Raw genomic sequence first — 11952 nt, 5'->3', positions numbered from 1 at the left:
GATTCATAATAGTGATCACATATTTTATTAATCATTATCACCTTCCGCTTTTTAAATTTTTAAAAAATACTTTTAGAGTTCTAGAATTAAAAAGAGTTTCAGGTGAACTGGAAAGGTCAGTTGTCCTAACCCTCCGATGTAGTTAACAACACAGGCCTGCAGAGAACTCAGATTACACGGTATTCTGTCACCAGATGTGGTGACAGAGCACATCTGAGCTGTCACCCCAAGACCCTAATACTTCCTCTCTGGGGTCGAGAGGGTCCATTTCTAGCAAACAGCTTCCTTCTCCCCAGCCACACGCAATCATTTATCACATAATCCTGGGGGGATCAAAAGAAGAATAGAGCAAGGGACAAGGAGAACAAATACAAAGAAAGAAAATTGGAACTCTAACCCGCAAGGGATAGAATAAAAACGTGTATTTCTACTTGATATAATGCTAGATTAGTGCAGTGAGTCACCACAATCTCACCGTTCAGAGTACAACGAGGAATAACCATCCACTTTGACGAACTTAAAGTATGCAATATGCTTAATGCTGTGGGAATCAACAAGTTTTGTTACTTTATAATGTGAAGATTTCAGCTTCACGGTCCCAAAACAAATGGATACAAGAAGGGGCTGGTTCAATTCTGAGGCTAAAAGGCTACCTATGACATTTTAACATCCACTCACACACACTCACACACACACACTCACACTCACACACTCACACACACACACACACACACACACACATGGATGCATGTGTAGGTACATAACAGAGCTACAAGAGCATTTCTGGAAAGTCTTCCAAATGCCTCCTTCTGTATTTTTCAGGGGTATTTATTCTCCCCTACTTGTCAGACATTGAGAATCTGTCAAGAATGTTTAACTGTTCTTTGCCCATAAAAGGTTCTGTATCCAGAATTATTGCAAGACTGTTAGAGGAGTTAGTGGCCTTTGATCCAACTACAAAGCTAAAAAAAAATTATAATTTGGGAGTAGCAAAGGTCCCTGATGGGTTTCTGGAATACAAGAGCATCCTAGAAAGATGGGTGGGCTATTAACTGCAAGGAATCCACTTAGAAGCCCCCTGACAATCTCGAGAGAGCAATGGCTGGCCAGGGACAACAACTGAATCCTTAGATGCAGGGCAGAGCTGGGGTGGCGGTGAGGAGATGGAATTTCTTTTTTTTTAATCCTGTCTCACATAGTTCATTAGAATTCAAAGTAAATAAAAACCAGAGCAGGGGACCAAGGAGTAGGGGGATGGATATTGCAGCTTCTTTAGTCCATACCTCGGATACATGTGATCCTAAACATTTTAGAAACTTCAGCTTCTAAGTAAAGAAACCCAATTTAGGGGTAGACATTTCATAGTTGGTGGAGAGACTCAAAAGATTGTTTTTTCTCTGCATAAAATTGACTGACAATTAGACAGTTGTGGGAAATAGACCCCCCCAAAAGCACCATTGCACATTCTGGAGCAGCAGGTGGAGGTGCAGCAGCCACTGAATTAGGGATACCGAGAGCCAGGCCAGTCCTCACCCAGAGAAAGTCTGTGTCCCTCGCTGCCAGGGTAGCAGGCGACTCCAACGTCCTTGCGATGGCCACAGTCATGCCGCCCCCAGGGCTTCCTGGAACAGTCGAGGAAACTGGTTTCCTTTCCGGAGCAGGTGACATCGTCCAGCCATATGGGACCCATGCTTTCTGGGAAGTGGTTTGCGGAGGTTTGTTTGCCGTATCTGTGACAATAAAACAAACATGGCTGGTAGACTGCTGGCTTCAAGGAACCACCACACATAAAACAACCTCATGAAGTGTCATGACTTCAGAGGGTAAGTATTTGTTCCTTTCCTACCTTGGGGACAAAGTTCTAAGAGCTATGTTTGCTCCATCACACATGTTGGTCATCTTAAAAATTTTCTATTATTTCACTGGGTAACTAATGAATAACTAAACCTCTTTCCCCATTCATTCTTGTGTTTTGTCTGCAATGTAACCCGCCCATCAAAGAGAATGCAGACAAAGAGGAAAACCCTCAAATTCCTGACCATAGAAGTCACAGTGTGGACCAGACGGTGAGAACACGGAGCTCGTGTTGGCCACCTGAGCTCACTGATTCCATCTGCTTCTCCAGACTTCTCTGCTAACTGACCTCTTCTCCGCTAGGAAAAGTGCGGATTAGTTCAGGGATGACTCAGGCACTGTTCCTAATCCGTGATGAAATTTGGATTTCGGCCCATTAATATCAGAATGACAATGTTCTTGGCTTTTCATAAGATTATAGAAACCCAACTTTTTATAAATTATATTTGCATTCCAGCTGACTTTATTTGTAACATTGCACTACCAAAAAACTAAATATGTTATAACAAATATATACGTTGCAGAATAGGAAAGATCTACAAAATAAAAATGGTAATTTAGTCTACAATCCTTTCATTCTCCCCCAATTTTGTTTTCTTTTGTCCCATAAAATCCAAACCTCCAGAAATCACTGAGTTTAAGGATATTTTAGGTATCTTTCAGTTTGAACAGTCTATGAAATCCAACTCTTACTCATAAGTTTTATGTCCATCATCTCCCTCAATTCATGTTCTTATTATTTCTGTGCTAAGAATACAAAGAGATCTTTCTCCCTGGCATGAGTTTTCTTAATTTCTTTCTATACAAGCATTTATTAAAGAACATTTTACTAAATTAAAACAATGAAACATTTAATAGACCGTTCTAAGGCTTTTTTTCCTATTTGCTAATTAGGCCTTAACTAGAAAAGTAATTCACCTAAATGTCCCATTGCTATCATTTTTCACCATTCTTACATGAAATGCCCCAATCTGATTATCATCTGTCCTTATCAACCATATAACATACAACAGGAAGTCATTTTACTTTGGGATTGCATTTGTACAAAGAAACCTAAAAAGTTTATCCTTTTCTCATGCCCCCAAAAATTATTTTTCAAAAATTCCTCCCTAAACTACAAGTAAATGTAGCACATGCTTTTACTACCATCCAAAACAATCACTTAAAACTTCTAACACACATTATTGAGAACATTTTTAGAATCAGTAAGTTTGTATACTACTGTGTATGCAAGAAAAACCGAATGGATTTATGAAACTAAATAAAATATGGAGAAAAAAAATCAATGTCATTCGTTTTCATTAATAAGGAAAAAATGTGGATATAAATAGTAAACAATAGGATTTATGACTCTCTAAATCTATGAAATTGGAGTATAGTTAACAGTCTAATAGAGATTTACTTAAAATGACACATATTAAGTAATTCTCATTAATTAAATGTCAATACACTGTATTTATTTGGCTGTTACGTCATAGCCCTTTACCCAATAAGCGCTCTGCCCAAGAATATTCAAGACATGGCACAATTACATGCATTTATATCTTCCTGATAGCATTATTGTAACAGGCAAAATTAAACTAAACTAAATATTCAATAAGTTATGGTATGAACCTTCTATGGATATTGTTATTAAAAATTATGACTACATAGCAATATAATGGTAAAAAATATGGATATAAAAATTACATGTCCACTACTAGCACTGATATAAAGTCATACACACAAATTATAATAATGATGGTGTAAGAATAAAACATTATGGATTTTTTAAAATTTTCTTTCTTTTCCAAACTTTCTCTGTTTTATGTTACTTTTATAAATTTTAAAATATACATTTAAACACAGCTTTACCTAGCTTGAATGAAGGCATATTTTTAAGATGGAATGAATATTTGCAAATAGCTCTATCTGAAGCTGCAATGAAACAATGTTGCCAATTTTCTTCAAGCTTCAAACAATTCCTTCAAGCATGACACAGAGACACGAAAAACAAGAAAGAATGGGCGTTCATTCAATATTTAACGGAAAGGCATCATTTGCGGTTACGGGGACAAACTTGGGTCTGCTCTGGAATGCACTGTGTGTGGCAGGGGATGAACGTCCCCAGGGTGACACTTGGCTTTTACGTGAGTGAGGGCAAAGGCGAGTTCTAGAGGGCGTCTCATAACAAGAGGGCTGTTTTTCTCAAATAAAAGTGAGAATCACCATCACATTCTGAGAAAGGGAATAATGAAACACGAAAGCATTTGACACCGGACGTCTCTGCAACATTAGACACGACGATGTCGAAACTAATGACATGCAACAGTATTGGAGCGTGAGAATAAAATCGAGCAAAGTCTTGCTGGAAGAGACACAGAGAGACCTAGAAGTCACCCTGGCTTCAACCAATTGTTCAAGACGAGGGGTGGTGGCGGGAAAGGTGAATGAGACAAACAGCAAGACATGATCACCCATCACCTTACAAACTGTTATGGCTTTTATTGTTGTGCTTCCCTACATAGGCAGAGAGATGATAGCGAATATGCATTTGTAGTATTATAGAAATTCCAGGCCGGGTGCGGTGGCTCACGCCTGCAATCCTAGCACTCTGGGAGGCCCAGGCGGGAGGATCGCTCGAGGTCAGGACTTTGATACCAGCCTGAGCAAGAGTGAGACCCCGTCTCTACTAAAAATAGAAAGAAATTATCTGGACAGCTAAAAATATATATAGAAAAAATTAGCCGGGCATGGTGGCGCATGCCTGTAGTCCCAGCTACTCTGGAGGCTGAGGCAGGAGGATCGACTGAGCCCAGGAGTTTGAGGTTGCTGTGAGCGAGTCTGACGCCATGGCACTCACTCTAGCCAGGGTGACAGAGTGAGACTCTGTCTCAAAAAAATATAAATAAATAAATAAATAAAATAAAAAAAAGAAAGAAATTCCAATAGAGATTACACAATAATATTTTTAAAGACAGAATCTGGCATTCAGCTGCCTCATCCCAGTGAGCCTTACTTAAATCCCAGCTGCCGACAAACCACATATGTGTTCAGCACCGTCCAGCCGTCGTCAGAGACAGAGCCCCACTGTCCCTGGTGATACACCTCCAAGCGGCCCTCGTGGCTGCCTTTGCCCCCTGCGAGTCTGATGGCCCCATCTGTGATGAGAAGGAGACACAGAGACTAAGCAAATCAACGCTCAAAAACAGGCAAAACAATGCTGTCATTTCATGAGAACTATCAGCAGCTCCAGGCCTCTTGTTAAACTTGTATCACATCTGTGCTCGGTGACCTGGGGTTACTGTATCGATGCTGAAGTGTGACAGTGTCCCTTTCTATGTGTACTCCTGTCCTCTGAGTAGAAAAATATATCCTGATATAATTCCGAAGTATCTATTTAAATTTTTCTGGACTAAGTAATATTTGTGATGTTTCCTATAACATTAGTCTTTGAAATCTAAGCAGCATGGGCCATTTAAATGTAAAAAGTAAGAACACATATTAACTTGGAGATGGTTCAAAATTTCAACTGCAAATAAAAAATATTAAAATAAGACGACAGAAGAAACTATTCTGGATAAAGGACAGTCTGTCGGGTCAATGCATTTATTATTCCTTAGGCGTCCATGAGTCATAAACACTGGAACGCACATCTTGCCTTTGTTCTTTTATTGATGACACAGATCTGAATTGGAATCTTATTAACTGAATAATTAAAAGAGCTTCGAAGCAGATACACAGGACAATAAATTTAAATTTTAAAAATGTAGATTTAAAAGCCATTTTCCATCCCAAATAATCCAAATAGTCCTCCCATCAAACATATATATAATCTTGGGTAAAAGTCAGACTTCTCATGAATCTCTGGGATCATTTAAAGCAAATAAAGGTCTCTTAGCAACAGAACCATTTACGAACATAACACTGCACTGTCTGCAAGGCACGCGATGAGTATTACCTCATCGGACCATCACAGCAACGCTACAAGGCTATCTTCATTTGAAAGAGGGGGAAATTGTGACTCAAGAAGATCATGTGCTCTGGTTTAAAATCTGGCATAAATTATCTATTTTTATTGACTACCAATGTGTTAATCTGCTAATAAAAACAAAGGCATGTAGAGAATTGTCAATAAAAATATAAATTTAGTATTTTGTAGGCTCCAAGAAGTTATTTTTTTAATTTTTATTAAAGAAAGATTTAAACAAAAAAATTTTATTCAAGTTCTTTTTGCCATAAAAACAATGGATTTGTGATAACTCAACTTCTCTTGACTGTTCATTTCCTTCTTCTCACCCCCAACATGTAATCACACACACACACACACACACACACACACACACCAGTCTGCACTCAGACACGCCCTTCTCCTACCCCCTGACATGTTTCCACAGTTGTGCTACAATCTGGAATAGTCTAAAAACTGAGCAAAGCTAATTGGTTTCTTTAATAGTGTGCTTTCGTCAGCAATCGCATCACTACGGTTTTACCAGCTTTAAACACCTTCTGAGAGTCAAGCCAAGGTAACAGCCGAATGGACTAAAGACGTAATCTTTACATCTACTGCCTGAAATTTATCACTGCACACTGATTTCATTACTGAACCCTACATTGCAACAAAGTCTCGTGTCCTGATCAAGTTTTACAGGACTGTAGAGCCTTAAATTGCACAATTCAGAAATATCTGTGAATAAGGAGATAGTATTTTGATATACGATTTGTGTTCATTTTTTTTTTTTTTTAGTTTGATTTGGGGGATTGATGTGTGTGCCCACGTGGTGATACCATCTAAACTGAGGGTGAGGGGCGCCGGGGCAAGCCCCAGCGGTGCCGGGGCAGGGGTCCGCGCACGAATGGGGCCAAGTCCTTGCCTGTGACGGGGGTGCAGGATACTCCCGCGTCCTCTCCGTGGGCACAGTCGTGCTGTCCCCAGGAGCTCCTCGCACACTGCTCGACGGAGAGCTCGTTCCCCGTGCAGCGCACTTCGTCCAGCACCACGGGGCCGGAACCTTCGCCAAAATACACCCCACTCCACGCTTTGGCGATGCCACTGTGGGAACACAGGATTCCGGATTAGACATCGGAAGTTGGTCTGGCGCATTTCTGTGGCCCCTGGTAAAAGCACAGTTATTAATCCTACTTGCCAACTCACTTCAAAGCTCATGCACGACTTTCTGTGTCTCTTTTTTGTTTGTTTGGTGTTCTTCTTCTCATTTTCAGCCCTTACACACGTTTCAGAGATCATTAGGGATGCCCCAATGTGTACCCTCCTTTTCTCCATTAATAATGGAACCTTGGCCGGGCACGGTGGCTCATGCCTGTCATCCTAGCACTCTGGGAGGCCGAGGCGGGAGGATCGCTCGAGGTCGGGAGTTTGAGATCAGCCTGAGCAAGAGCGAGACCCCGTCTCTACTAAAAATAGAAAGAAATTATATGGACAGCTAAAAATATATATAGAAAAAATTAGCTGGGCATGGTGGCACATGCCTGTAGTCCCAGCTACTCAGGAGGCTGAGGCAGGAGGATTGCTTGAGCCCAGGAGTTTGAGGTTGCTGTGAGCTAGGCTGATGCCACGGCACTCACTCTAGCCCGGGCAACAAAGCGAGACTCTGTCTCAAAAAAAAAAAAAAGGAACCTCAGATTTTCAGGAGGACAATGGCTATCTGGAATAAAGACCATTTCTCCCAGCCTCCCTCCCCTCCTTCTTTTTTTTTCTTCAATGTATTTTTTGTTGTAAATTGTCAAGATAGTTGTAATGTTATGGGAAAAGGGCAACTAAAATAAGGGGAAGAGATATAGGATCAGTGAAAAAACAAACTAAAAATATAGATGCTGTAGTCTAAAAATGACAAGGGTGACAAGGGCTGAAAATGCAATTTCTGCAGTCATTCATCATTTTGACAGGCGGTTACCATCACTGGAATCTGAGGTTCTAGTGGTGTCACTTCCAACTGTGGAAGAAGTAAATTTACTACGGATAAACTTGAGTGAAGAGACGTTTTTGTTAGAAATAGAGGTGGCTGCAACAGAACTGAAAATCACAGCGACTTAAACAAGTTTAGACCAGAGGTAGCTGCCGGCTCGAGGGCAGTAATTAGGGCCCCAAGCTCGTTCTCGCTTGCTCTACTGTCATCCTTAGGGTGGCACCTTCTGGCCCAATGTAGCTCCTCAAGCTCCAGCCACCCCCTCTGCCCTGCAGTCAGCGAGGAGCCGGCAGTGGGACAAGGACAGGACACTTCCTACAGTGATACGTGACACTCCTACCTAAACATCACTGGCCCAAACTCAGTCATCTAACATGGGTGCAAAGTTTGATTTGGGGATGATGAAAAATTCTGGAGAGGGACAGTGGTAATAGTTGTACAGCAATGTGAATATACCTAATGTACTATAAACTTAAAAATTGTCACAACGGTAAATTTTGTGTTACATATATTTTACCTCAAACTCCTGGGCTCAAGCGATCCTCCTGCCTCGGCACCACCCCAGTAGCTGGGACTACAGGCCAGCACCACCACACCCAGCTAATTATTTTCTATTTTTAGCAGAGATAGTGTCTGTTGCTCAGGCTGGTCTCGAACTCCTGACCTCAAGCGATCCTCCTGCCTCAGCCTCCCGAGTAGCTGGGACTACAGGCATGTGACACCATGCCCGGCTGATTTTTTTCTATATATTTTTAGTTGTCCAGACCATTTCTTTCTATTTTTGGTAGAGACGGGGTCTTGCTCTTGCTCAGGCTGGTCTCGAACTCCTGACCTCAAGTGATCCTCCTGCCTCGGCCTCCCAGAGTGCTGGGATTACAGCGTGAGCCACGGCGCCTGGCCAGACTCTGAGGTTTAAATCTGGGCTACTCTGGGGAACTGACTGAAACCTCCCAGGCGTGGACGCCACAGCTGGACACAGGGATGATCAGGGCTGACCCGCAGGGCGGTAGGAACTAAGCTGACATGATGCACGAGCTCAGTGAACACCGGTTCCTGTTCCTCTCCCGGCACCGCCAAGCAGCTCCCCCTCTGCCCTGGCCCCCAACAGCTGATGAACAACACATCCTTCACAGGATGCAATTTACCTAAATACTGCCTGGTATTTAGTTTAAACAGACACCAGAGTTTTTACCTTCCCTGCTCCCCAAAAGGCAGAGCTGGGGAGTGGGGAGGGAGGAAGAATCAGTCAGCATCTTAACCTTTTCTGGTTTTAGTGCTGTAAATCTGTTTTATTTATTTATTCATTTTAACGTAATTTTAGGAAGAATATTTATGGAGGTAATTTGTAGCCTATAAAACACTGGACGAACATACACGTTATTTTTATTACAGATTATAAGGTGATGGCCCAAAAGTTAAGCTGAGACTTGCATTACTCAACTTCAGATTCTCAGTGAACACATACATAATCAGAGGCAAACCTTTGCAAGTATTTTAATGCCTGCAAAGTATTTTACCAAAAAAAAAAAAAAAAAAAACCACAAGGTTGTAGTGTCCAAAACAAAACTTTTTGTGCAAAGAAATTATTCATTTTCCTATTAACAGTGTCACTCTGCCTCCCACTAACTGTGACTTCGGGGCCACTGGGTGACCTCAGGGGGCCGAACTTCCTTACCTATCAAACAAGGTCTCTTTCCTGCTCAAGAATTCCATATACCAGGCTATCTTTATTGTAAAGTTTATAAAATACTTTTTTAATTTTCATGAACAGTAAAATACATGAGCAAAAAAAATTTTTTTAAAGAGCAATTTATACCAGAAAAAAATTTATTCTAACTACTCAATAATATGGTTGTACATGATCATTTTATGGCCAAAAAAAAAAAAACCTCAGGGGAAAGAAATGTCCAAAATTTTAAAATTCCTGTGTAAATTATGGCACGTCCACACAATAAAATATGATGTCACAGGACTCAGCCATGCTTTTAAGTGTTTTGAAAGACACGGGGAAATGCTTTTAATGTTAAGCAAACAGAAAGGAATTCTAATTAAAATGTGTGCACCTGAAACTTCACTGGGTATATATGTAGTCTCAAGTTATCTAATTTTCTAACATCTGGCTGCCTCCTTTCCTGCACCTTACCTTTCTCCAAGTTCTGAGTTAATCCAATTTAAGTATCTTAAGTATAATAATTCGTTTTGTATCTAGGAAGCTTGCCAGCTAGCAAAATACACAGACAACATTAAAAGATGAGGGTCAACACAGACAGCATCGCACAGGGAAATTGCAAGCACTATTCCAGGGAGGCATGACGTAGCTGCCCCCTGGGAATTCAACAGAGCAAATAAGACAGAGATGAAATTTGCTTAAGAACAAAGCATACATTGAGACAAGCCACAATTACACTCTGATGTCAACCATGTGTCATTAAAAAACTATCTCATCTGAAAGTACTTAGCCTTTAAATCAATGAGCAAGACAGATTAGAGAGGAGGAAGAGTTGCAGATTACTCTTTAATGCAAACTTACGAGAGAGCTATAAAATCCAGTGCAAGAAAGGCAAACCAACAGTGTCAGCTCAGGGCATCAGAGAACTTGTGCTAAAAACAAATCTCTACAAAGCTGGGTTGCTAGTTGTTATGAGGGCTTTGTGGAGGATCTTTGCTGCCTTGTATATGCAGAGATATTTTTCCTTTTAGCTACTTTTCCAAACATGAATCCCCTCATACAAAAAGAGCAGTGAGCTAGTGCTTGAAAAAGATGTTAGCACTTTGCTTAACTCATGCGTGTGCTCAACACGAACATATGGCCTCCTTGTGACTCCATCTCTATGTTCTGTGTAACTGACTGTTGTTGTCAACATGGCTTTGGTTCGAGAACTACTTAGATAAGTGAAAAAAAGTCTCTGTCACTAAAGAAAGAACTCTGCATTACAACATGCATTTTTAGGATGACTTCAATAACTATAAATGCAACTAATATTCAGTGTCATTTAAAGTTTCTATGCATCTTTCTAAGCAACAAAAGCTTGGCTTTTCTTTTTTTTTTTTTAGACAGAGTCTCACTCTGTTGCCCAGGCTAGAGTGAGTGCCGTGGCGTCAGCCTAGCTCACAGCAACCTCAAACTCCTGGGCTCAAGTGATCCTCCTGCCTCAGCCTCCCGAGTAGCTGAGACTACAGGCATGCACCACCATGCCCGGCTAATTTTTTCCATATATTTTAAGTTGTCCAGGTAATGTCTTTCTATTTTTAGTAGAGACAGAGTCTCGCTCTTGCTCAGGCTGGTCTCGAACTCCTGAGCTCAAACAATCCACCCACCTGGGCTGCCCAGAGTGCTAGGATTACAGGCATGAGCCACCGTGCCCGGCCAAAAGTTTGGCTTTTCGCCACAGAAACATATTAATAATAAAAATGCCTTACAGCTTAAACTTAGAATAATCCATATTGCCACTGGTCATATTAAATGTTATTACTATACTCTTAAAGGTCTTAATACTTTTAGCAAAGACATAGGTTTCCTAGTAACTCATATGAAAATCAATTAGCACACTCCATGCATAATTAATAACTCAGTAACTACACATATATACACTTGGAGTGTTTTTTAGAAGATAAAATTCATAGATACAGCTAACTAAGTAAAAGTTCTAGATAGATAGTGTTTGATGATCTCACCATCAAATGCTCAGTTTACTTTGAACATATAATAACATTTGTAAATATAACAGTACCTAATTGGACTGCCCTTGATAACCAATGTATATGGTAGACTGACTACGTGAGCTAACTGCCCTGTAGACACAAAACTCCATAAATTAGGAAGTATGTTATAGATGAGAAAACTGGGACTAAGAGGTTCTGTTGCTTAACTCCAAAAGTAGGACGCAATCTCAGGCTGTTCTCACAATCTTATGCTATGCTAACTCCAACACCAACACCTAGGAAGTTTAAGAAAATTGGTCTTGAAATTGATACCCAGTCAGAACACTTAAAAAAAATCTAGTCTCGGGAATTTAATGATTAATTAGTTTCCTGAAAAGGAACCAAGTGGCCCTACTCCCGACTAGTCCAAAGAAAATGATCACACCAGTAAACAATGCCAGTAATTATGGTCACACCTGTTGGCAGAGGATTTATCATGCTTCTTCCTGCCCCATGTATGAACTACAAATTAGTAGTTAGACCCTAGACT

At 40.7% G+C, this 11952-nt stretch overlaps 1 protein-coding gene across 1 annotated transcript in view; it reads right to left on the bottom strand.

The window, feature by feature from the left end:
* Window positions 1-1640: 1640 nt before the first annotated feature.
* LOC123629901 (protein NDNF-like) overlaps window positions 1641-11952 on the bottom strand; it is a 46980-nt gene continuing 36668 nt past the window's right edge. The window contains exons 4-6 of the mRNA XM_045539271.1: window positions 6708-6886; window positions 4853-4994; window positions 1641-1730 (exon numbers count right to left, since the gene is read on the bottom strand). Of these exons, the coding sequence (XP_045395227.1) occupies window positions 4887-4994; window positions 6708-6886 (287 nt within the window). The 3' untranslated portion in view covers window positions 1641-1730; window positions 4853-4886. The remainder of the gene's footprint in view (window positions 1731-4852; window positions 4995-6707; window positions 6887-11952) is intronic.

Source organism: Lemur catta, unplaced genomic scaffold, assembly GCF_020740605.2.
Source record: "Lemur catta isolate mLemCat1 unplaced genomic scaffold, mLemCat1.pri scaffold_62_ctg1, whole genome shotgun sequence".
In the NCBI taxonomy this organism is placed as follows: Eukaryota; Metazoa; Chordata; class Mammalia; order Primates; family Lemuridae; genus Lemur; species Lemur catta.
Note: the sequence above shows the minus strand (reverse complement) of the source record. Positions and strands in the feature narration are given on the sequence as shown.